This window comes from Oncorhynchus keta, chromosome 28, assembly GCF_023373465.1.
Source record: "Oncorhynchus keta strain PuntledgeMale-10-30-2019 chromosome 28, Oket_V2, whole genome shotgun sequence".
In the NCBI taxonomy this organism is placed as follows: Eukaryota; Metazoa; Chordata; class Actinopteri; order Salmoniformes; family Salmonidae; genus Oncorhynchus; species Oncorhynchus keta.
Window position 1 is genome coordinate 13,098,581 of NC_068448.1, and position 27,706 is coordinate 13,126,286.

The 27,706-nt window shown below is 43.5% G+C and overlaps 1 protein-coding gene across 1 annotated transcript in view; it reads left to right on the forward strand.

Moving 5' to 3' along the window:
* LOC118370711 (vasopressin V2 receptor-like) overlaps window positions 1-26,663 on the forward strand; it is a 69,835-nt gene extending 43,172 nt beyond the window's left edge. The window contains exons 4-7 of the mRNA XM_052484887.1: window positions 6,249-6,395; window positions 12,058-12,148; window positions 12,749-12,898; window positions 24,727-26,663. Of these exons, the coding sequence (XP_052340847.1) occupies window positions 6,249-6,395; window positions 12,058-12,148; window positions 12,749-12,898; window positions 24,727-24,944 (606 nt within the window). The 3' untranslated portion in view covers window positions 24,945-26,663. The remainder of the gene's footprint in view (window positions 1-6,248; window positions 6,396-12,057; window positions 12,149-12,748; window positions 12,899-24,726) is intronic.
* The last annotated feature ends 1,043 nt before the right edge of the window (window positions 26,664-27,706 follow it).

Genomic DNA, 27,706 nt, shown 5'->3' on the forward strand with positions numbered 1-27,706 from the left:
AATGAATGAAACATTCTTATTAAATACTTTTTTCTTTACATAGTTGAATGTGCGGACAACAAAATCACACAAAAGTTATCAATGGAAATCAAATCAACCCATGGAGGTCTGGATTTGGAGTCACACTCAAAATTAAAGTGGAAAACCACACTACAGGCTGATCCAACTTTGATGTAATGTCCTGAAAACAAGTCAAAATGAGGCTCAGTAGTGTGTGTGGCCTTCACGTGCCTGTATGACCTCCCTACAACGCCTGGGCATGCTCCTGATGAGGTGGCGGATGGTCTCCTGAGGGATCTCCTCCCAGACCTGGACTAAAGCATCCGCCAACTCCTGGACAGTCTGTGGTGCAATGTGGCGTTGGTGGATGGAGGGAGACATGCTGTCCCAGCTGTGCTCAATTGGATTCAGGTCTGGGGAACGTGCGGGCCAGTCCATAGCATCAATGCCTTCCTCCTGCAGGAACTGCTGACACACTCCAGCCACATGAGGTCTAGCATTGTCTTGCATTAGGAGAAACCCAGGGCCAACCGCACCAGCATATGGTCTCACAAGGGGTCTGAGGATCTCATCTCGGTACCTAATGGCAGTCAGGCTACCTCTGGCAAGCACATGGATGGCTGTGCGGTCCCCCAAAGAAATGCCACCCCACACCATGACTGACCCCAGCCAAACCGGTCATGCTGGAGGATGTTACAGGCAGCAGAACGTTCTCCACGGCATCTCCAGACTCTTTCACGTCTGTCACATGTGCTCAGTGTGAACCTGCTTTCATCTGTGAAGGGCACAGGGCGCCAGTGGCGAATTTGCCAATCTTGGTGTTCTCTGGCAAATGCCAAACGTCCTGCACGGTGTTGGGGTGTAAGCACAACCCCCACCTGTGGACGTCGGGCCCTCATACCGCCCTCATGGAGTCTATTTCTGACCTCAGGTAGTTCCTCGGTATAGGCGACCTCAGGTAGTTCCTCGGTATAGGCTACCTCAGGTAGTTCCTCGGTATAGGCTACCTCAGGTAGTACCTCGGTATAGGCTACCTCAGGTTGTACCTCGGAATAGGCTACCTCAGAATATGCTACCTCAGGTAGTACCTCGGTATAGGCTACCTCAGGTAGTACCTCGGTATAGGCTACCTCAGGTAGTACCTCGGTATAGGCTACCTCAGGTAGTACCTCGGTATAGGCTACCTCAGGTTGTACCTCGGTATAGGCTACCTCAGAATAGGCTACCTCAGGTAGTACCTCAGAATAGGCTACCTCAGGTTGTTCCTCGGTATAGGCTACCTCAGGTAGTACCTCAGAATAGGCTACCTCAGGTAGTACCTCGGTATAGGCTACCTCAGGTAGTTCAGGTAGTACCTCAGAATAGGCTACCTCAGGTAGTACCTCGGTATAGGCTACCTCAGGTAGTACCTCAGGTATAGGCTACCTCAGGTTGTACCTCGGTATAGGCTACCTCAGGTAGTACCTCGGTATAGGCTACCTCAGGTAGTACCTCGGTATAGGCTACCTCAGGTAGTACCTCGGTAGGTTGTACCTCGGCTACCTCAGGTAGTACCTCAGGTATAGGCTACCTCAGGTAACCTAGGCTACATCAGGTAGTACCTCAGAATAGGCTACCTCAGGTAGTACCTCGGTATAGGCTACCTCAGGTAGTACCTCGGTATAGGCTACCTCAGGTAGTACCTCGGTATAGGCTACCTCAGGTAGTACCTCGGTATAGGCTACCTCAGGTTGTACCTCGGAATAGGCTACCTCAGGTAGTACCTCAGAATAGGCTACCTCAGGTTGTTCCTCGGAATAGGCTACCTCAGGTAGTACCTCAGAATAGGCTACCTCAGGTAGTACCTCGGTATAGGCTACCTCAGGTAGTTCCTCGGTATAGGCTACCTCAGGTAGTTCCTAGGTATAGGCTACCTCAGGTAGTTCCTCGGTATAGGCTACCTCAGGTAGTTCCTAGGTATAGGCTACCTCAGGTAGTTCCTCGGTATAGGCTACCTCAGGTAGTTCCTAGGTATAGGCTACCCCAGGTAGTACCTTGGTATAGACTACCTCAGGTTGTTCCTCGGTATAGGCTACCTCAGGTAGTTCCTCGGTATAGGCTACCTCAGGTAGTTCCTAGGTATAGGCTACCTCAGGTAGTTCCTCGGTATAGGCTACCTCAGGTAGTTCCTAGGTATAGGCTACCTCAGGTAGTACCTTGGTATAGACTACCTCAGGTAGTACCTCGGTATTGGCTACATCAGGTAGTACCTCGGTATAGGCTACATCAGGTTGTACCTCGGTATAGGCTACATCAGGTTGTACCTCGGTATAGGCTACATCAGGTTGTACCTCGGTATAGGCTACCTCAGGTAATACCTCGGTATTGGCTACCTCAGGTAGTACCTCGGTATTGGCTACATCAGGTAGTACCTCGGTATTGGCTACATCAGGTAGTACCTCGGTATAGGCTAACTCAGTATTGGCTACATCAGGTTGTACCTCGGAATAGGCTACCTCATGTAGTACCTCGGAATAGGCTACCTCAGGTAGTACCTCGGTATAGGCTACCTCAGGTAGTTCCTCGGTATAGGCTACCTCAGGTAATACCTCGGTATAGGCTACCTCAGGTTGTACCTCGGAATAGGATACCTCAGGTTGTACCTCGGAATAGGCTACCTCAGGTAGTACCTCAGAATAGGCTACCTCAGGTAGTACCTCGGTATAGGCTACCTCAGGTAGTACCTCGGTATAGGCTACCTCAGGTAGTACCTCGGTATAGGCTACCTCAGAATAGGCTACCTCAGGTAGTACCTCAGAATAGGCTACCTCAGGTTGTTCCTCTGTATAGGCTACCTCAGGTAGTACCTCGGTATAGGCTACCTCAGGTAGTACCTCGGTATAGGCTACCTCAGAATAGGCTACCTCAGGTAGTACCTCAGAATAGGCTACCTCAGGTTGTTCCTCGGAATAGGCTACCTCAGGTAGTACCTCAGAATAGGCTACCTCAGGTAGTACCTCGGTATAGGCTACCTCAGGTAGTTCCTCGGTATAGGCTACCTCAGGTATAGGCTACCTCAGGTTGTTCCTCGGTATAGGCTACCTCAGGTAGTTCCTCGGCTACCTCAGGCTTCCTACCTACCTCAGGTAGTTCCTAGGTATAGGCTACCTCAGGTAGTTCCTCGGTATAGGCTACCTCAGGTAGTTCCTAGGTATAGGCTACCCCAGGTAGTACCTTGGTATAGACTACCTCAGGTTGTTCCTCGGTATAGGCTACCTCAGGTAGTTCCTCGGTATAGGCTACCTCAGGTAGTTCCTAGGTATAGGCTACCTCAGGTAGTACCTTGGTATAGACTACCTCAGGTAGTACCTCGGTATTGGCTACATCAGGTAGTACCTCGGTATAGGCTACATCAGGTTGTACCTCGGTATAGGCTACCTCAGGTAATACCTCGGTATTGGCTACCTCAGGTAGTACCTCGGTATTGGCTACATCAGGTAGTACCTCGGTATAGGCTAACTCAGTATTGGCTACATCAGGTTGTACCTCGGAATAGGCTACCTCATGTAGTACCTCGGTATAGGCTAACTCAGTATTGGCTACATCAGGTTGTACCTCGGTATAGGCTACCTCAGGTTGTACCTCGAATAGGCTACCTCAGGTAGTACCTCAGAATAGGCTACCTCAGGTAGTACCTCGGTATAGGCTACCTCAGGTAGTACCTCGGTATAGGCTACCTCAGGTTGTTCCTCGGTATAGGCTACCTCAGAATAGGCTACCTCAGGTAGTACCTCAGAATAGGCTACCTCAGGTTGTTCCTCTGTATAGGCTATAGGCTACCTCAGGCTACCTCAGGTAGTACCTCGGCTACCTCAGAATAGGCTACCTCAGGTAGTACCTCAGAATAGGCTACCTCAGGTTGTTCCTCGGAATAGGCTACCTCAGGTAGTACCTCAGAATAGGCTACCTCAGGTAGTACCTCGGTATAGGCTACCTCAGGTAGTACCTCGGTATAGGCTACCTCAGAATAGGCTACCTCAGGTTGTTCCTCGGTATAGGCTACCTCAGGTAGTTCCTCGGTATAGGCTACCTCAGGTAGTTCCTAGGTATAGGCTACCTCAGGTAGTTCCTCGGTATAGGCTACCTCAGGTAGTTCCTAGGTATAGGCTACCTCAGGTAGTTCCTCGGTATAGGCTACCTCAGGTAGTTCCTTGGTATAGGCTACCTCAGGTTGTTCCTCGGTATAGACTACCTCAGGTAGTTCCTCGCTACCTCAGGTAGTTCCTCGGTATAGGCTACCTCAGGTAGTTCCTAGGTATAGGCTACCTCAGGTAGTACCTCGGTATAGACATCAGGTTGTACCTCGGTAGGCTACCTCAGGTAATACCTCGGTATTGGCTACAGGTCAGGTAGTACCTCGGTATAGGCTAACTCAGTCTAGGTTGTACCTTAGGCTATAGGCTACCTCAGGTAATAGGCCTCGGTATTGGCTACCTCAGGTAGTACCTCGGTATTGGCTACATCAGGTAGTACCTCGGTATAGGCTAACTCAGTATTGGCTACATCAGGTTGTACCTCGGAATAGGCTACCTCATGTAGTACCTCGGTATAGGCTACCTCAGGTTGTACCTCGGAATAGGCTACCTCAGGTAGTACCTCGGTATAGGCTACCTCAGGTTGTACCTCGGTATAGGCTACCTCAGGTAGTACCTCGGTATAGGCTACCTCAGGTAGTACCTCGGTATAGGCTACCTCAGGTAGTACCTCGGTATAGGCTACATCAGGTTGTACCTCGGTATAGGCTACATCAGGTTGTACCTCGGTATAGGCTACCTCAGGTAATACCTCGGTATTGGCTACCTCAGGTAGTACCTCGGTATTGGCTACATCAGGTAGTACCTCGGTATAGGCTAACTCAGTATTGGCTACATCAGGTTGTACCTCGGAATAGGCTACCTCATGTAGTACCTCGGAATAGGCTACCTCAGGTAGTACCTCGGTATAGGCTACCTCAGGTAGTTCCTCGGTATAGGCTACCTCAGGTAATACCTCGGTATAGGCTACCTCAGGTTGTACCTCGGAATAGGCTACCTCAGGTAGTACCTCGGTATAGGCTACCTCAGGTTGCACCTCGGAATAGGCTACCTCAGGTAGTACCTCGGTATAGGCTACCTCAGGTAGTACCTCGGTATAGGCTACCTCAGGTAGTACCTCGGTATAGGCTACCTCAGGTAGTACCTCGGCTACCTCAGGTAGTACCTCGGTATAGGCTACCTCAGAATAGGCTACCTCAGGTAGTACCTCAGAATAGGCTACCTCAGGTTGTTCCTCGGTATAGGCTACCTCAGGTAGTACCTCGGTATAGGCTACCTCAGAATAGGCTACCTCAGGTAGTACCTCAGAATAGGCTACCTCAGGTTGTTCCTCGGAATAGGCTACCTCAGGTAGTACCTCAGAATAGGCTACCTCAGGTAGTACCTCGGTATAGGCTACCTCAGGTAGTACCTCGGTATAGGCTACCTCAGAATAGGCTACCTCAGGTTGTTCCTCGGTATAGGCTACCTCAGGTAGTTCCTCGGTATAGGCTACCTCAGGTAGTTCCTAGGTATAGGCTACCTCAGGTAGTTCCTTGGTATAGGCTACCTCAGGTAGTACCTCGGTATAGGCTACATCAGGTAGTACCTCGGTATAGGCTCCCTCAGGTAGTACCTCGGTATAGGCTACCTCAGGTAGTACCTCGGTATAGGCTACCTCAGGTAGTACCTCGGTATATGCTACCTCAGGTAGTACCTCGGTATAGGCTACCTCAGGTGTGCACCAGATAGATGACAAGCTGGCTCATTGTGTTTAGCTTTTTGCGTGTTTATGTGAATATTGATGTGTACTGTATATTGTTGTGTATATTGATGTGTGTAGTGTATATTGATGTGTTTTATGTAGATAGATGGGTATACAGGACTGATCTGTGAAAGAGGCGTTGGTCTCAGCATGACTAAAGGTTAAGTAAAATTCTCAAAGGGACACTTCTGCCCTGACCCCAGAGCCTGCAGTCAAATTCAAGATATACCCATTTTTGGCTTATTTTTTGTATCATGAGTTCAGTGGAAGTTTCCTAGACTGTGTGGCCTCCTGTTCTGTTAGTTAGAAATGTGTTTGGTTTTGACTCCCTCACCACTCCCTCCCTCCCTCCCTCTATCCATCCTCCCACCCTCGCCCTTTTCCCTCCTTCTCTCCCCCCTCCTCAATCTGTCCCGTCCTTCCTCCCTCAGTTCTTCATTTTCTCGCGGTCGGAGGTGTCTCCAGGAGAGTTTGAGTGCTGGGGTCACTTCGCTGAGCAGTGGGGGCTCAAGGCCTACATCACCTGGATGACCCTAGCAGTGTTCTTACTGCCAGCACTAATCATCACCGTCTGCCAGGTACTTTCTTCTACTGAAACACACACACACGAACACACACACGCACACACACACACAGACACACGCACGCACACACACACACACACACACAGCCTTAATCATCACTGTTTGCCAGGTACGACAACAAGGACACAACACAGTGTGACGACAGAACAAAAGTAGAATAGAAATTAGTCCTTTGCCTTTTTCCCAAGACACCCAGACACATACACACACACACACACACACACACACACACACACACACACACACACACACACACACACACACACACACACACACACACACACACACACACACACACACACACACACACACACACACACACACACACACATTGAGAGGAGCAGCGTCAGCCGCGATGCGATGCTCCTGGAGGGTGCCTTGTTCTATGGTACAACCTGGGATCAGAGACCAGCAGCCCTCTTGTTACCAGTTCAGTTCCCATTTCATTATCACCCGCGTCTTAAACTATGGCTTTTTCCCAAATTGCACTCTATTCCTTAAATAGTGCACTATATCAGAGGAGGCTGGTGAGAGGAGCTATAGACAGGGGGCAGAGGAGAAGACAGGCTCATTGTAATGGCTGGAATGGAATCAATGGAATGGTACCAAACACATCAAACAAATGGAAACATTGATTTCATTCCAGCCTTTACATTGAGCCTGTCCTCCTATTGCTCCTCCCACTAGCCTCCTCTGCACTACATAGGGAAAAGAGTCCTTTAGGCTACTTGCCACCCCCGAGGTAATGAAATACACAGAATCCAAAAACTGAAGCATGTCAAGCATGAATAAAATGTGTTCTGTTTTGATGGAGCGGTATTTGGCAGGCATTGTTGAACAAGCTCCAGGGGGTCAGTTCTATCAGATCAGACTGAACAGGCTCAGTGGCTGGTGTTATGTAGCATCCCGTGGGAGATGTTTCCGATGGCCTAATTAACACAGCCCTCTGTAGACTCCCTGCTGTGTGGCCAGCCTGTCAGAACACTACCCATCGTGAGGTACCCCACAGGGAACCAGAATATCAGACAAATGAACCAGAACCCAGCCAAAGATTAAGGACATTGAATTAATTAAATATTATTTGAAATCTTTCATAAACTTTGAGTGTTTGATTTAACCTGCCTGGAGTTCCCCAGATCGGTGTGTTTACCATTTCGGTGTGTTTACCATTTCGGTGTGTTTGCCATTTCGGTGTGTTTACCATTTCGGTGTGTTTGCCATTTCGGTGTGTTTGCCATTTCGGTGTGTTTACCATTTCGGTGTGTTTGCCATTTCGGTGTGTTTACCATTTCGGTGTGTTTACCATTTCGGTGTGTTTACCATTTCGGTGTGTTTGCCATTTCGGTGTGTTTGCCATTTCGGTGTGTTTGCCATTTCGGTGTGTTTACCATTTCGGTGTGTTTACCATTTCGGTGTGTTTACCATTTCGGTGTGCTTACCATTTCGGTGTGTTTGCCATTTCGGTGTGTTCGCCATTTCGGTGTGTTTACCATTCTATTGGTTCCAATGTTCAAATCAAATCAAATGCTATTCGTCACATGCGCCGAATACAATAGGGTGTATACCTTACAGTGAAATGACCCTAACCGACAGTGCCGTTTCAAAAAATACAGATAAGAATATGAGATAAAAGTAATAAGTAATTAAAGAGGAGCAGTAAAAAATAACAATATATACAGGGGGGTGCCGGTACAGAGTCAATGTGCAGATGCACCAGTTAGTTGAGGTAGTATGTACATGTAGGTAGAGTTATTAAAGTGACTATGCATAGATGACAACAGAGAGTGGCAGTGGTGTGGTGTGGAGGGGGAGGGCAATGTGAATAGTCTGGGTAGCCTTTGACTAGATGTTCAGGAGTCTTATGGCTTGGGGGTAGAAGCTGTTTAGAAGCCTCTTGGACCTAGACTTGGCGCTCCGGTACCGGTGCTCTGTAATAGCAGAGAGAACACTCTATGACTAGGGTGGCTGGAGTCTTTGACAATTTTCAGGGCCTTCCTCTGACACCACCTGGTATAGAGGTCCTGGATGGCAGGAAGCTGAAATGGCTTCCTGAAATCCCTCAAGCAGCTGATTGGTCGACTCCATGGCTAATTGGAGAGCTGACCCCGACCCCTCGTCTCCAGTTACACATTCATTCTGAAGCTATATAAAAGCCAGTGTTCTGCTCAGGAGAGAGATTTGCTGGGAGGTCATTGCAGAGATTTTGCTAGAGAGATTTTGATAGAGGTTGATTTTGCTAGAGGTTGATTTTGCTAGAGGTTGATTTTGCTAGAGGTTGATTTTGCTAGAGGTTGATTTTGCTAGAGGTTGATTTTGCTAGAGGTTGATTTTGCTGGAGGTTGATTTTGCTGGGAGGTCATTGCAGAGATTTTGCTAGAGAGATTTTGCTAGAGGTTGATTTTGCTGGGAGTTCATTGCTGAGAGTTGGTATGTTTTGTGAGTTTGTGGCTCAGATAGAGCTTAGTTGATGTGCTTTGTGTCTTAGTTTGCTTGAGAAATTATTTGTTCTTCTGTTTCATTTGTTCCCAGGGGAGAAGGGGAAGGCACCTAGGGAGTGCTTAGGCAAGAGGCCTGCGGGCATACATATACCCATAGCATATTCGCTGTCTAGGCACACTAGGTAAGACCTGGGCGGATCCCCCTTGTATTTTGGTTAGGGCACCAGGTGGTGCTAAATTAGGTAAGTAGTGGGTAGGCAGGTAAGATAGGAGAGGGGGGGCTTTGAGATTTACTTTCTTTGCTTTGGTTCCGTCCAGCCCCTTTTCCCCATATTACCGTGTAAAGGAATAAAGTCCTTGTAAACGGTACCACATTCTGCCTGTTGTCATTCTTACTTGCACCTACAGTCCATACCTTTTTCACTTCACGGAGAGTTTAGTTGTAGCAGGGTGTTGCGTTCCCTCTTCATAGAGGCGTGCATAACATCGGTATGAAAATTGGAGTGGGTCTATGGTTTCTGGGATAATGGTGTTGTTGTGAGCCATGACCGGCCTTTCAAAACACTTCCTGGCTACAGACGTGAGTGCTACGGGTCATAGTCATTTAGGCAGGTTACCTTATTGTTCTTGGGCACAGGCACTATGGTGGTCTGCTTAAAACATGTTGGTATTACAGACTCGGACAGGGAGAGGTTGAAAATGTCAGTGAAGACACTTGCCAGTTGGTCAGTGCATGCTCGCAGTACACGTCCTGGTAATCCGTTTGGCCCTGCACTCTTGTGAATGTTTACCTGTCTAAAGGTCTTACTCACATCGGCTGTGGAGAGCGTGACCACACAGTCTTCCAGTACAGCTGGGGCTCTCATGCATATTTTAGTGTTATTTGCCTCGAAGCGAGCATAGAAGTAGCTAGTCCGGTAGGCTCGTGTCACTGGGGAGCTCTCGGCTGTGCTTCCCTTTGTAGTCTGTAATAGTTTGCAAGCCTTGCCACATCCGACGAGCGTCAGAGCCGGTGTAGTATGATTCGATCTTAGTCCTGTATTGACGCTTTGCCTGTTTGATGGTTCATAGAAGGGCATAGCTGGATTTCTTATAAGCTTCCGGGTTAGAGTCCCGCTCCTTGAAAGCGGCAGCTCTAGCCTTTAGCTCAGTGCGGATGTTGCCTGTAATCTATGGCCTCTGGTTGGGGTATGTATGTACGTACGTACGTACGTACGTACGGTCATTGTGGGGACGACGTCATCGATGCACTTATTGATGAAGCCAATGACTGAGGTGGTATACTCCTCAATGCCATTGGAGGAATCCTGGAACATATTCCAGTCTGTGCTAACAATCCTGTAGCTTACTTAGCATGTGCTTCATTTGACCACTTTTTAAAAATCTTTTTTATGAATTTATCTTATTAACACTTTGTTCTAGCTAGCTATTTGTGTAGGTAGCTATCAAGTAAACCCAATGCTTTCTGCTTTCATTTTTGCTTGTAAGCAGGAATCAGGAGTATTTAATTATGATCCAATTTGCCAAATGGAGGGTGAGGGAGAGCTTTGTGTGCATCTCTGTGTGTGGAGTATAGGTGGTCCAGGGTTTTTTTTCCCTCTGGTTGCACATTTAACATGTTGATAGAAATGAGGTTAAACTGTTCCAGGCAAGCACAATCAAGCTCAGCCACAGTATTTGAAATGATTTCAAATAGTAGTTGAACCCAGGTCTGATCAAATGATGACCTTAACGTGGTTTGGCAGGACATTGTTCTAAGACCCAGACCTGGCCTGCTGGAGTCATGTGCTTTTTTCAGAAACAGAATTTCTGACTTTTAATTGAGTTACAAAGGACAATAAGTCTGTGTTTGGTGTCTGGGTTGGGATGATTGGGTTTAGGAATCTGTTCCAAAATAGTTTTTTATTGTCTACGTTAATTTGTTCTATTAGTTTTAACTATACTGAATAAAAAATATAATAGGAACATGCAACAATTTAAAATATTTTACAGAGTTACAGTTCATATAAGGAAATGTGTCAATGTAAATCATTTCATTAGGCCTTAATCTATGGATTTCACATGACTTTGCAGGGGCACAGCCATGGGTGGGTCTGGGAGGGCATAGGCCCACTCACTTGGGAGCCAGGTCCACCCACTGGGGAGCCAGGCTCAGCCAATCAGAATTATTTTTTCTCCACAAAAGGGCTTTATTACAGACAGAAATACTCCTCAGTTTCATCAGCTGTCCGGGTGACTGGTCTCAGATGATCCCGCAGGTGAAAAAGCCTGAAGTGGAGGTCCTGGGCTGGCGTGGTTACAAGTGGTCTGCACTTGTGAGGTCGTTTGGACGTACTACCAAATTCTCTATAAAGACGTTGGAGGTGGCTTATGGTAGAGAAAATAACAATAAATTATCTGGCAACAGCTCTGGTGGACATTCCTGCAGTCAGCATGCCAGTTGCATGCTCCCTCAAAAGTTGAGACATCTGTGGCATTGTGTTCTGTGACAAAACTGTACATTTTAGAGTGGCCTTTTGTTATCCCCAACACAAGGTGCACCTGTGTAATGATGATTCTCGCTATACCACACCTGTCAGGTGGATGGATTATCTTTTTTTATTTTTTTTAACCTTTATTTAATTAAGAACAAATTCTTATATACAATGAAAGGCGTCCTAAGGGAGGTGGGGGCTGGGATTAAAAATATAAACACAGGACAAAACACCCATCACAACATGAGACACCACAACACTACATAAAGAGACAAGACAACACTACATAGAGAGAGACACCACAACACTGCATAAAGAGACACCACAACACTACATAAAGAGACACCACAACACTACATAAAGAGACAACACAACACTACATAGAGAGAGACACCACAACACTGCATAAAGAGACACCACAACACTACATAAAGAGACACCACAACACTACATAAAGAAAGACACCACAACACTACATAAAGAGAGACACCACAACACTACATGAAGAGAGACACCACAACACTACATAAAGAAAGACACCACAACACTACATGAAGAGAGACACCACAACACTACATAAAGAGAGACACCACAACACTACATGAAGAGAGACACCACAACACTACATGAAGAGAGACACCACAACACTACATAAAGAGAGACACCACAACACTACATGAAGAGAGACACCACAACACTACATGAAGAGAGAGGAGAAATCTATTTTTTTAAATCTCCTTCCAGATCCGGATCTTCAGAGAGATTCACAACAACATCTATCTGAAGTCAGAGAGGATGGTGTCAGCAGAGCTCAAGAAGAACAACGCTGTCATCTTCCGCTTCCACAGAGTCAAAAAGGAGGACGGTAGAATGACAAGGGAGCGGGGGAGAGGAGGAGGGGGGAGAGGAGGAGGAGGAGGGGGGAGAGGAGGAGGAGGAGAAGGTGGGAGAGGAGGTGGAGGAGAAGGGGGAAGAGGGGGGAGAGGAGGAGTGGGAAGAGGAGTAGGAGAAGGACAGCTTCTAAAGACTATGAACAACAACCCCTCCAGCTCCCCCTTCTCCCTGCTGTCTACAGCTGTGCCCCCATCAGACTGCTATGACTACCCGTCCCCCTGCCCACAGTGCAGCAGCAGTCACAATGACCACACAGCAGCAGCAGCAGCGCAGCAAAACCCCTTCAACATCCCAGATAACCTCCCCGTCCCCTCCAACCCTGTCCTTAGTGACCGAAGGGGCTCCAGTACAGCTGTAGTTCCCAGATCACATGGCTCCCATGGCCCAGTCACCTCTGGTGGATGTAGTGGTGGTTCAGTGCCTCCTAACAATGGCAGTTGCTACTGCCATGAGTCCTACACCTCCTTCGAGCTCCCCTCCTCCGCCCGGCATGTCCCCTCTCCACGCCCCTCCCTGGATTACCCTCCCTCACCCCCACCCCCCCTGGCCCTGACTCCCCCCTCCATCTCCAAAGCCATGTCTAAGACGGTGAGGATGACTTTAGTGATAGTGTTGGTGTACACAGTCTGCTGGTCCCCCTTCTTCATCGTCCAGCTGTGGGCCGCCTGGGACCCCAACCCTCCAGACCAAGGTAAGAGGTCCAAGAAGCACACACGAACGCACATACAAGGGCTGTGGCAGTCATTACACTTTGTCAGTCGGTGATTGTCAAGGAAATAATTGCCGGTGTCCCGTAATTGACCGTTAATTAACATAAACGTATTTATCATCTCCTGGCTTCCACGCACAGCCATTGATGTAGACCTTTGGAACATCTACATTTAAAAAATCCATGTAATATAGCCTACACCATCACAACAAATCCATGTAATATAGCCTACACCATCACAACAAATCCATGTAATATAGCCTACACCATCACAACAAATCCATGTAATATAGCCTACACCATCACAACAAATCCATGTAATATAGCCTACACCATCACAACAAATCCATGTAATATAGCCTACACCATCACAACAAATCCATGTAATATAGCCTACACCATCACAACAAATCCATGTAATATAGCCTACACCATCACAACAAATCCATGTAATATAGCCTACACCATCACAACAAATCTATGTAATATAGCCTACACCATCACAACAAATCTATGTAATATAGCCTACACCATCACAACAAATCCATGTAATATAGCCTACACCATCACAACAAATCTATGTAATATAGCCTACACCATCACAACAAATCCATGTAATATAGCCTACACCATCACAACAAATCCATGTAATATAGCCTACACCATCACAACAAATCCATGTAATATAACCTACACCATCACAACAAATCCATGTAATATAGCCTACACCATCACAACAAATCCATGTAATATAACCTACACCATCACAACAAATCCATGTAATATAGCCTACACCATCACAACAAATCCATGTAATATAACCTACACCATCACAACAAATCCATGTAATATAACCTACACCATCACAACAAATCCATGTAATATAGCCTACACCATCACAACAAATCCATGTAATATAGCCTACACCATCACAACAAATCCATGTAATATAACCTACACCATCACAACAAATCCATGTAATATAGCCTACACCATCACAACAAATCCATGTAATATAGCCTACACCATCACAACAAATCCATGTAATATAACCTACACCATCACAACAAATCCATGTAATATAGCCTACACCATCACAACAAATCCATGTAATATAGCCTACACCATCACAACAAATCCATGTAATATAGCCTACACCATCACAACAAATCCATGTAATATAGCCTACACCATCACAACAAATCCATGTAATATAGCCTACACCATCACAACAAATCCATGTAATATAGCCTACACCATCACAACAAATCTATGTAATATAGCCTACACCATCACAACAAATCCATGTAATATAGCCTACACCATCACAACAAATCTATGTAATATAGCCTACACCATCACAACAAATCCATGTAATATAGCCTACACCATCACAACAAATATATGTAATATAGCCTACACCATCACAACAAATCCATGTAATATAGCCTACACCATCACAACAAATCCATGTAATATAGCCTACACCATCACAACAAATCCATGTAATATAACCTACACCATCACAACAAATCCATGTAATATAGCCTACACCATCACAACAAATCCATGTAATATAACCTACACCATCACAACAAATCCATGTAATATAGCCTACACCATCACAACAAATCCATGTAATATAACCTACACCATCACAACAAATCCATGTAATATAACCTACACCATCACAACAAATCCATGTAATATAGCCTACACCATCACAACAAATCCATGTAATATAGCCTACACCATCACAACAAATCCATGTAATATAGCCTACACCATCACAACAAATCCATGTAATATAACCTACACCATCACAACAAATCCATGTAATATAGCCTACACCATCACAACAAATCCATGTAATATAGCCTACACCATCACAACAAATCCATGTAATATAACCTACACCATCACAACAAATCCATGTAATATAGCCTACACCATCACAACAAATCCATGTAATATAACCTACACCATCACAACAAATCCATGTAATATAGCCTACACCATCACAACAAATCCATGTAATATAACCTACACCATCACAACAAATCCATGTAATATAGCCTACACCATCACAACAAATCCATGTAATATAGCCTACACCATCACAACAAATCCATGTAATATAGCCTACACCATCACAACAAATCCATGTAATATAACCTACACCATCACAACAAATCCATGTAATATAGCCTACACCATCACAACAAATCCATGTAATATAGCCTACACCATCACAACAAATCCATGTAATATAGTCTACACGATCACAATAAATCCATGTAATATAGCCTACACCATCACAACAAATTCATGTAATATAACCTGCACCATCACAACAAATCCATGATTTATTTCAGACAGGCCTAAAGAAACATGATATGAATAAAATGTAGTCTATTTCAGAAGAACAGAATAGCATACTGAGTTGTCCTTATGTTAGGTCCTGATCTGGCTATTCCATATGGCTGTGGGCAACACTAGTTCATTTAGCAGACAAGATTTGCTTATAATTCCGTGGCATTATTTTATATGTTATAGTATGAAGAATACAATTGAACATTGCTGAATAAAATAGAAAGGATATTTTCTCCAAACGATTTCTGAGGGAGTGCGCACTTGCATTTAACAAATTAACAAAGAAACAGGTCCTCCTATATGCTTAACTTAGAGTTATTTATGCAACTTTAGTTGTGATTCAAAGGTTGGGCTATATGTTTAGATTTTTTTGTACATTCTAAGGCTGCATTTCAAATGACAATTTGAAAAAAGTCTCATTAAAGGCATGAGCTCTGCTCTGTTTCTTGTGCAGGCTGCACACACTTCATCAGTCTCACAATTTGACAAGCACTTAATAATGCCTCAAAATTTCCCGGTGGCATCCTCTTTTTGTGGCTGTAATGCCATGAGTCCTACACCTCCTTCGAGCTCCCATCCATGCCTTTTGAGGCTAGTGGCCGTTGTGCCCTGGGATGAATATAATAATTGTAATTCCCTTCTACCTGCTGTCTGCTCTGAAGCACCTCTAACTCACATGGCTCTCTCAGATATCTCAATGATTATTAGCCAATGCCTGTCACATGATTGGGTCTTTCTCACTGCCCACTCTTTTGTTTGTCAGCCAACAAGATGAGTAGGCCTGATGAACAGGAAAAGCACTAGCCTATGTCAATCTACAATTCCCAGTAGTATAAAAATCTACCTATTCTATTGGTCAACTTGTCCGTCTGTGTGAGAAATAAATATTCCAAACACTCTGGGACAGTTGTGGGATGCGATAGATCCCCAAAGCAATGAGGCTGATGCAACAGATCAGAAGGTTTAGCTTAAAATGTTGATAAACTATTAAGCTATTGTTTCACATTATAAGAGCAGCAATGTGCACATGGCAGTAGGCTATAAGGAAGAATGTTCCAAATTCAATCAATTCGTGGGAAAACACCATTCTTAAAAGTGATCACAAATGCATTAACGCTTTAAAACTTGTTCAGGTTTGGTGGGTCCCCTGCGGGACAGTTTAGCTAAAGTAGGCTAATGCGATTAGCATGAGGTTGTATGTAACAAGAACATTTTAATTTTAAGAAGTTATTTGGCCACTTTAGTTGTGATACAAACCTTATCAAAACATATAGGCCTATGGGCTAGGCTACATGAGGTATGATACTAACCTTATTAAAACATATAGGCCTGTGGGCTAGACTACATGAGGTATGATTACTAACCTTATTAAAACATATAGGCCTATGGGCTAGGCTACATGATGTGTGATACTAACCATATTAAAACATATAGGCCTATGGGCTAGGCTACATGAGGTGTGATTACTAACCTTATTAAAACATATAGGCCTATGGGCTAGGCTACATGAGGTGTGATTACTAACCTTATTAAAACATATAGGCCTGTGGGCTAGACTACATGAGGTGTGATACTAACCTTATTAAAACATATAGGCCTATGGGCTAGGCTACATGAGGTGTGATTACTAACCTTATTAAAACATATAGGCCTGTGGGCTAGACTACATGAGGTATGATTACTAACCTTATTAAAACATATAGGCCTGTGGGCTAGGCTACATGAGGTATGATTACTAACCTTATTAAAACATATAGGCCTATGGGCTAGACTACATGAGGTATGATTACTAACCTTATTAAAACATATAGGCCTATGGGCTAGGCTACATGAGGTATGATTACTAACCATATTAAAACATATAGGCCTATGGGCTAGACTACATGAGGTATGATTACTAACCTTATTAAAACATATAGGCCTATGGGCTAGGCTACATGATGTGTGATACTAACCATATTAAAACATATAGGCCTGTGGGCTAGGCTACATGAGGTGTGATACTAACCTTATTAAAACATATAGGCCTATTGGCTAGGCTACATGAGGTGTGATTACTAACCTTATTAAAACATATAGGCCTGTGGGCTAGGCTACATGAGGTGTGATACTAACATTAAAACATCTAGGCCTGTGGGCTAGGCTACATGAGGTGTGATACTAACCTTATTAAAACATATAGGCCTATGGGCTAGGCTACATGATGTGTGATACTGACCTTATTAAAACATATAGGCCTATGGGCTAGGCTACATGAGGTGTGATACTAACCTTATTAAAACATATAGGCCTATGGGCTAGACTACATGAGGTGTGATACTAACCTTATTAAAACATATAGGCCTGTGGGCTAGACTACATGAGGTGTGATACTAACCTTATTAAAACATATAGGCCTATGGGCTAGGCTACATGATGTGTGATTACAAACCTTATTAAAACATATAGGCCTATGGGCTAGACTACATGAGGTGTGATACTAACCTTATTAAAACATATAGGCCTGTGGGCTAGGCTACATGAGGTGTGATACTAACCTTATTAAAACATATAGGCCTGTGGGCTAGGCTACATGAGGTGTGATACTAACCTTATTAAAACATATAGGCCTGTGGGCTAGGCTACATGAGGTGTGATTACTAACCTTATTAAAACATATAGGCCTATTGGCTAGGCTACATGATGTGTGATACTAACCTTATTAAAACATATAGGCCTATGGGCTAGACTACATGAGGTGTGATACTAACCTTATTAAAACATATAGGCCTATGGGCTAGACTACATGAGGTGTGATACTAACCTTATTAAAACATATAGGCCTGTGGGCTAGGCTACATGAGGTGTGATATTGACCTTATTAAAACATATAGGCCTATGGGCTAGGCTACATGAGGTGTGATACTAACCTTATTAAAACATATAGGCCTATGGGCTAGACTACATGAGGTGTGATACTAACCTTATTAAAACATATAGGCCTATGGGCTAGACTACATGATGTGTGATTACAAACCTTATTAAAACATATAGGCCTATGGGCTAGGCTACATGATGTGTGATTACAAACCTTATTAAAACATATAGGCCTATGGGCTAGACTACATGAGGTGTGATACTAACCTTATTAAAACATATAGGCCTGTGGGCTAGACTACATGAGGTGTGATATTGACCTTATTAAAACATATAGGCCTGTGGGCTAGACTACATGAGGTGTGATGCTAACCTTATTAAAACATATAGGCCTATGGGCTAGACTACATGAGGTGTGATACTAACCTTATTAAAACATATAGGCCTGTGGGCTAGGCTACATGAGGTGTGATACTGACCTTATTAAAACATATAGGCCTATGGGCTAGACTACATGAGGTGTGATACTAACCTTATTAAAACATATAGGCCTGTGGGCTAGACTACATGAGGTGTGATACTAACCTTATTAAAACATATAGGCCTGTGGGCTAGACTACATGAGGTGTGATACTAACCTTATTAAAACATATAGGCCTGTGGGCTAGACTACATGAGGTGTGATACTAACCTTATTAAAACATATAGGCCTATGGGCTAGACTACATGAGGTATGATGCTAACCATATTAAAACATATAGGCCTGTGGGCTAGGCTACATGAGGTGTGATACTGACCTTATTAAAACATATAGGCCTATGGGCTAGACTACATGAGGTGTGATACTAACCTTATTAAAACATATAGGCCTATGGGTTAGGCTACATGAGGTGTGATATTGACCTTATTAAAACATATAGGCCTGTGGGCTAGACTACATGAGGTGAGATACTGACCTTATTAAAACATATAGGCCTATGGGCTAGACTACATGAGGTGTGATACTGACCTTATTAAAACATATAGGCCTGTGGGCTAGGCTACATGAGGTGTGATACTAACCTTAATAAAACATATACAAGTGATACTGCATCATTCACAAGTGATAATGCATCATTCACGTGTGATAATGCATCATTCACAAGTGATAATATATCATTCACAAGTGATAATATATCATTCACAAGTGATAATATATCATTCACAAGTGATAATGCACCATTCACAAGTGATACTGCATCATTCACAAGTGATAATGCATCATTCACGTGTGATAATGCATCATCCACAAGTGATAATATATCATTCACAAGTGATAATATATCATTCACAAGTGATAATGTATCATTCACAAGTGATACTACATCATTCACAAGTGATAATGCATCATTCACGTGTGATAATGCATCATTCACAAGTGATAATATATAATTCACAAGTGATAATATATCATTCACAAGTGATAATATATCATTCACAAGTGATAATGCACCATTCACAAGTGATACTGCATCATTCACAAGTGATAATGCATCATTCACGTGTGATAATGCACCATTCACAAGTGATACTGCATCATTCACAAGTGATAATGCACTATTCACAAGTTATAATATATCATTCACAAGTGATAATGCACCATTCACAAGTGACAATGCACCATTCACGTGTGATAATGTATCATTCACAAGTGATAATGTATCATTCACACGCGATAATGTATCATTCACACGTGATAATGTAGCATTCACAAGTGATAATGTATCATTCACAAGTGATAATGTATCATTCACAAGTTAATGCATCATTCACGTGTGATAATGTATCATTCACAAGTGATAATGCATAATTCACAAGTGATAATGTATCATTCATTCACAAGTGATGATAATGTATCATTCACGTGTGATAATGTATCATTCACGTGTGATAATGTATCATTCACATGTGATAATGTATCATTCACAAGTGATAATGTATCATTCACAAGTGATAATGTATCATTCACAAGTGATACTGCATCATTCACAAGTGATACTGCATCATTCACAAGTGATAATGCATCATTCACGTGTGATAATGCAGCATTCACAAGTGATAATATATCATTCACAAGTGATAATGCATCATTCACAAGTGATAATATATCATTCACAAGTGATAATGTATCATTCACAAGTGATAATGTATCATTCACAAGTGATAATATATCATTCACAAGTGATAATGTATCATTCACAAGTGATACTACATCATTCACAAGTGATAATGCATCATTCACGTGTGATAATGCATCATTCACAAGTGATAATATATAATTCACAAGTGATAATATATCATTCACAAGTGATAATATATCATTCACAAGTGATAATGCACCATTCACAAGTGATACTGCATCATTCACAAGTGATAATGCATCATTCACGTGTGATAATGCACCATTCACAAGTGATACTGCATCATTCACAAGTGATAATGCACTATTCACAAGTTATAATATATCATTCACAAGTGATAATGCACCATTCACAAGTGACAATGCACCATTCACGTGTGATAATGTATCATTCACAAGTGATAATGTATCATTCACACGCGATAATGTATCATTCACACGTGATAATGTAGCATTCACAAGTGATAATGTATCATTCACAAGTGATAATGTATCGTTCACGTGTGATAATGTATCATTCACAAGTGATAATGCATAATTCACGTGTGATAATGTATCATTCACGTGTGATAATGTATCATTCACGTGTGATAATGTATCATTCACGTGTGATAATGTATCATTCACATGTGATAATGTATCATTCACAAGTGATAATGTATCATTCACAAGTGATAATGTATCATTCACAAGTGATACTGCATCATTCACAAGTGATACTGCATCATTCACAAGTGATAATGCATCATTCACGTGTGATAATGCAGCATTCACAAGTGATAATATATCATTCACAAGTGTTAATGCATCATTCACAAGTGATAATATATCATTCACAAGTGATAATGTATCATTCACAAGTGATAATGTATCATTCACTAGTGATAGGCAAATATTTTCACTGATCAGACTATTCTTGATTTAATCTTGTCTTTACATATACTAAATAATATATGTGTGAAATTAGTTTGGATTTAGAATGGCCATTATCATGCACCTGTCTCGGAACGGGCATATACAGGTACATGTCATCTATGCACTTCAATAGCGAATGGAGGACGCAAGCAAATTTGTAAGTCGCTCTGGATAAGAGCGTCTGCTAAATGACTTAAATGTCAAATGTAAATGCAAAGCAATGTACTTAATACATAAATATAGTCAGCCTATAAAAAGCTAATGGGATCTCTGTTTTCTCACGCAAATGAATAGCCTAAAGAAATGATGCGCAACATTAGCTCATGGGCTCTCATTAAATCAAATCAAACTGTATTTGCCACATGCAGGCTAAAATAAAAAAGTAATAATAAAAAGTAGCACAATAAAAATAACAATAACGGGTATATTTACAGGGGGCACCGGTACCGAGTCAGTGTGCGGAGGTACAGTCTAGTTCTGGTAATCTGTACATGTAGGTGGGGGCGAGGTGACTATGCATAGGTAACAAACAGCGAGTAGCAGCAGTGTACAAGAGTGGTGATTTTTATGAATTGTCCAGCAGTCTAATGGCTTGGGGGTAGAAGCTGCTGAGGAGCCTTTTGGTCCTAGACTTGGCGCTCTGGTACCGCTTGTCGTGCGTTCGCAGAGAAAACAGTCTATGGGTGATGGGAGTCTCTGACAATCTTATGGGCTTTCCTCTGACACCACCTATTGTATAGGTCCTGGATGGCAGGAAGCTTGGTCCCAGTGATGTACTGGGCCGTTCGCACTACCCTCTGTAGCGCCTTACGGTCAGATGCCGAGCAGGTGCCATACCAGGTACTGATGCAACCAGTCAGGATGCTCTCGATAGTGCAGCTGTATAACCTTTTGAGGATCTGGGGACCCATGCCAAATCTTTTCAGTCTCCTGAGGGGGAAAAGGTTTTGTCGTGCCCTCTTCACGAATGTCTTGGTATGTTTGAAATATGATAGTTCGTTGGTGATGTGAACATCAAGGAACTTGAAACTCTCGACCCGCTCCACCATAATCCTGTCGATGTTAATGGGGGCCTGTTCGGCCCGCCTTTTCCTGTAGTCCACGATCAGCTCCTTGATCTTGCTCACATTGAGGGAGAGGTTGTTGTCCTGGCACCACACTGCCAGTTCTCGGACCTCCTCCCTATTGGCCATCTCATCGTTGTCGTATTAAGTGTTTGATTTGATTTTCAATTACGTTTGCATTGATGTCAGAATGATTAGAGGGACAATAGAGTGCCGAATTTGACTGAGGTCATGACCGCCGGTGTGTCGGTAATGCGGTCACCGTAACAGCCCTACACATACACACGCACACACACAGAAACACGCATGCACATAGTACACACAGAAACACACACACTCTGTATGTCCAAAAACACCCTGGAGTTTTTGCCTTAGATTTCAATACAGAGTGAATTTGATTCCTTTCAACCTCTAGACCCCAAGTCAAAATCTAAGTTTAATTTTGGGAATAAATGTATGGTGAATATAATATTTTAGTAATTGAGGTCAAAATAAATATGATCTTCTCTTCATATCCAGAACATTGGAGGCTGGTGGGAGGATGTCTCATAATAATATAACGCATGAAAGTGTTTGATCAGTTATACCTGTCGATTTATCCCGTTGCATCCATTACTATGAGCACTTGCTCTGATTCACTGATTGACTATAATTCATGTAACACCACCGTAACATAACTGAACTCAACTAGCACTCTGTCAAGTGTTGGAGAGAAAGCCTATGTTGTTGTCCCAGTTTAGCTGCATGGTAAAGCAAAGCAGAGCAAATCAATAAGCCAAGTCATCGCTTGGTACAGCTGCCTTCCAACTTCTAAACTCTTTTTCTTCTCTCATCTGAAGCACAGAACACACCTCAGTGTCAGTAAATTACCTGTTTTCATCCCCTGCTGCACGCACACCCCTTACAGGTGTTCACATTTGTGTCCTAGAGGGGGAGGAGGTCAGTGCAGAGTGTCCTAGAGAGGGAGGAGGTCAGTGCAGAGAGGGAGGAGGTCAGTGCAGAGTGTCCTAGAGAGGGAGGAGGTCAGTGCAGAGAGGGAGGTCAGTGTAGTGTCCTAGAGAGGTAAGAGGTCAGTGCAGAGAGGGAGGAGGTCAGTGCAGAGAGGGAGGTCAGTGCAGAGTGTCCTAGAGAGGGAGGAGGTCAGTGCAGAGAGGGAGGAGGTCAGTGCAGAGGGAGGAGGTCAGTGTAGAGAGGGAGGAGGTCAGTGTAGTGTCCTAGAGAGGTAAGAGGTCAGTGCAGAGAGGGAGGAGGTCAGTGCAGAGAAGGAGGAGGTCAGTGCAGAGAGGGAGGTCAGTGCAGAGAGGGAGGTCAGTGCAGAGAGGGAGGTCAGTGCAGTGTCCTAGAGAGGGAGGTCAGTGCAGATTGTCCTAGAGAGGGAGGAGGTCAGTGCAGAGTGTCCAAGAGAGCGAGGAGGCCAGCACAGATTGTCATACATAAAAACTGAATATCAGAAGTTAGAAGTGGCCTAATTATATAGGTAAAGTTTCAAGGTTTTTGTTCCAGAAGGAAATTTACAGGACTTGTAATAGAGCCAAAAACTGGGGAATCGTGAACAGTTAGTACCATTATTCAGTACGGAAACGATTATATATTGTTCCCAAAGAAAAGGAGGGGATTCATGACATTTACCTCTTTATTGTGGTGTCCCAAGTGGCACAACTCGTCGATCCTTTTCACGGATGGGCTATTACAGCAGACGACTGGAGATATATTCAATGTCTGATTTGTTATTGCTACCCATCCACCAATCACGTCCCTTTACGAGCCTTTCGAAAAGCTCCCTGGTCTTTGAAGTTGAATCTGTGCTTGAAATTCAGTGCTTGACTGAGGGACCTTACAGATGTTGTGTGTATGAGGGACAGAGGAAGGGGTGGTCATTCAAAAATCATGTCAACCCCTTTTATTTCACACAGAGTGAGTCCATATAACTTATGTCATTTGTTAAGCCAAATTTGACTTCTTAACTATACTGAAGAAAGATAGAAACGCAACATGAATCAATTTCAAAGATTTTGCAGAGTTACAGTTCATTTGAGGACATCAGTCTATTGAAATATATTTATTAGGCACTAATCTATTGATTTCACATGACTTGGCAGGGGCGCAGCCATGAGTGGGCCTGGAGGGCATAGAACCACCCACTTCGGAGTCAGGCACAGCCAATCAGAATTAGTTTTTCCACACAAAAGGGCTTTATTACAGACAGAAATACTCTGTTTTCTTTGCACTTTGACATTATGGAGTACTTTGTGTAGATCAACGACAAACAATCAGAATTACATCTATTTCAATCCCACTTTGTTGCGCAACAACATGTGAAAACAGTTCAACTGTAGACTTTCTATAGGCTCTGTACTGTATATGTCTTTGTCTTGCCGTGTGTGGGTGTGTCTTTGCGTCATGTGTCCTCTCTCTCTATGTAGGCGTGGCGTTCACCATCCTGATGCTGCTGGCCAGTCTGAATTCCTGTACCAACCCCTGGATCTACACCTTCTTCAGCAGCTCTGTGTCCAGGGAGCTACAGGCCCTGTTACGCTGCAGACCAAGAACCCCGCGCAGGGGCTCCATACCTGACGACTCCACCACCACACACACCTCCACCACCACACACACCTCCACCACCAAGGACAGCCTCTACTGACACACACACGTACGGTACCAGTCAAAAGTTTGGACACACCTACTCATTCAAGGGTCTTTCTTTATTTTTGCTATTTTCTACATTGTAGAATAATAGTGAAGACATCATAACTATGAAACAACACATATGGAATCATGTAGTAACCAAAAAATTGTTATCTCAACTATATTTTATATTTGAGATTCTTCAAAGTAGCCACCCTTTGCCTTGATGAAAGCTTTGCACACTTTTGGCATTCTCTCAACCAGCTTCACCTGGAATGCTTTCCCAACAGTTTTGAAGGAGTTCCCAGATATGCTGAGCACTTGTTGGCTGCTTTTCCTTCACTCTGCGGTCCAACTCATCCCAAACCATCTCAATTGGTTGGGTGATTGTGCCAGGTCATCTGAAGAAGCCAGGTCATCTGAAGCAGCACTCCATCACTCTCCTTCTTGGTCTAATAGCCCATTCACAGCCTTGAGCTGTGTTGGGTCATTGTCCTATTGAAAAACAAATGATAGTCCCACTAAGCGCAAACCAGATGGGATGGCGTATCACTACAGAATGCTGTGGTAGCCATGCTGGTTAAGTGAGCCTTGAATTCTAAAACAAATCACAGACAGTGTCACCAGCAAAGCACCCCACACCATCACACCTCCTCCTCCATGCATCACGGTAGATCTCACAAAGACACGGCGGTTGGTCTCAAATTTGGACTCATCAGACCAAAGGACAGATTTCCACCGGTCTAATGTCCATTGCTTGTGTTTCTTGGCCCAAGCAAGTCTCTTCTTATTGGTGTCCTTTAGCAGCGGTTTCTTTGCAGCAATTCGACCATGAAGGCCTGACTCACACAGTATCCTCTGAACAGTTGATGTTGAGATGTGTCTGTTACTTGAACTCTGTGAAGCATTTATTTGGGCTGCAATTTCTGAGGCTGGTAATGAACGTATAGTCTGCAGCAGAGGTAACTCTGGGTCTTCCTTTCCTGTGGCGGTCCTCATTAGAGCCAGTTTCATCATAGCGCTTGATTGTTTTTGTGACTGCACTTGAAGAAACTTTAAAAGTTCTTGAAATGTTCCATATTGACTGACCTTCATGTCTTAAAGTAATGATGGACTGTCATTTCCCTTTGCTTATTTGAGCTGTTCTTGCCATAATATGGACTTGGTCTTTTACCAATCTATCTTCTGTATACCAATCCCACCTTGTCACAACACAACTGATTGGCTCAAACACATTAAGAAGGAAAGAAATTCCACAAATTAACTTTTAACAAGGCGCACCTGTTAACTGAAATGCATTCCAGGTGACTACGTCATGAAGCTGGTTGAGAGAACTTCAAGAATGTGCAAAGCTGTCATCAAGGCAAAGGGTGGCTACTTTGAAGAATCTACATTTTTTTGGTTACTACATGATTACATATGTATTATTTCATAGTTTTGATGTCTTCACTTTTATTCTACAATGTATAAAATTGTAAAAATAAAGAAAAGCCTTGAATGAGTAGGTGTGTCCAAACATTTGACTGGTACTGTATATACACACGTGTAGCTATATAGAGAAGACACAAGCACAAAATACACACACTCCACCGAGAACAGCTTGTACTCTCTCACACACACACACACACACACACACACACACACACACACACACACACACACACACACACACACACACACACACACACACACACACACACACACACACACACACACACACACACACACACACACACACACACACACACACACACACACACACACACCTTTGACCATCGGACAGCCCGCACTGACCCCAACATGGAAACAAGGACAGCTGTGTTATGGCCCGGGAAGGAAGGACCCCTATGAAATATCACCTGTCTGTCTGTCTGCCCCTTCTGTCTCCTCACCCTCTCACCGAGGAGGTTGTTATTGAACGAGAGGGAAAACGTGAGTGAGCCATGAAATACAGACCTAAACAGCATGGAATATAAACGTACTGTACATTGATTCATTTGAGGCTACTGTCTCTACATCTCTGTTTCTGTCTAAACAGAATATTACAATTATAGTAGGAATGTGATTCCCTTCACGGCTAGTCACTTCACCCCATGCAAGAGAACAGGAGGAATGAACTGCATGCCTAACGTACAAAGCTCACTACGGCTATGCAGAGAGAGAGAGAGAGAGAGAACTGGAAAGGACGTTTCTTGGAAGAAGAACAAACACAGGATGACAGGGATATTACAACTCTGAGAGCAATCCTTCGAGGATGGTCAGAAGAGGGAAAGCATTATGGATAAACTTCAGTAAATCAACTAAATGGATTCTAAATGCATGCTTGAGGTGCAATTCAGAATTCATCAACTCAAGTTTCAAGAACAGAAAGAATGAACAATGGTGACTTGTGAAAGGCTGGGGAAGAGAGGAGAAACACTCAATGATGCAGTAACATCAGGCCTAGAGAGGTATCTGAATAAATGATACTAGACACGAGAGAGAGAGAGAGAGTGAGAGAGAGAGAGCAGATATATATAGTACTTGTTAGAAGTGCAACACCACCCTTATGTCTGAGTGTCATGTGTATAACTCATAAACACAACGTGACTCTTCACACCCTGGCTGAGAGACACACTGAGGTGCACAACTAATTAACTTCTGTAAATAACAATGAAAGATATGAAAATAAAGATATCACATTGCTAATATGCAGTGATTGAGCATATCTTGGATATGTGGTGTCAAGTGCACGCACAAGTAATAACACAGCGTGTAAAATAAATAAAGGAATTGATC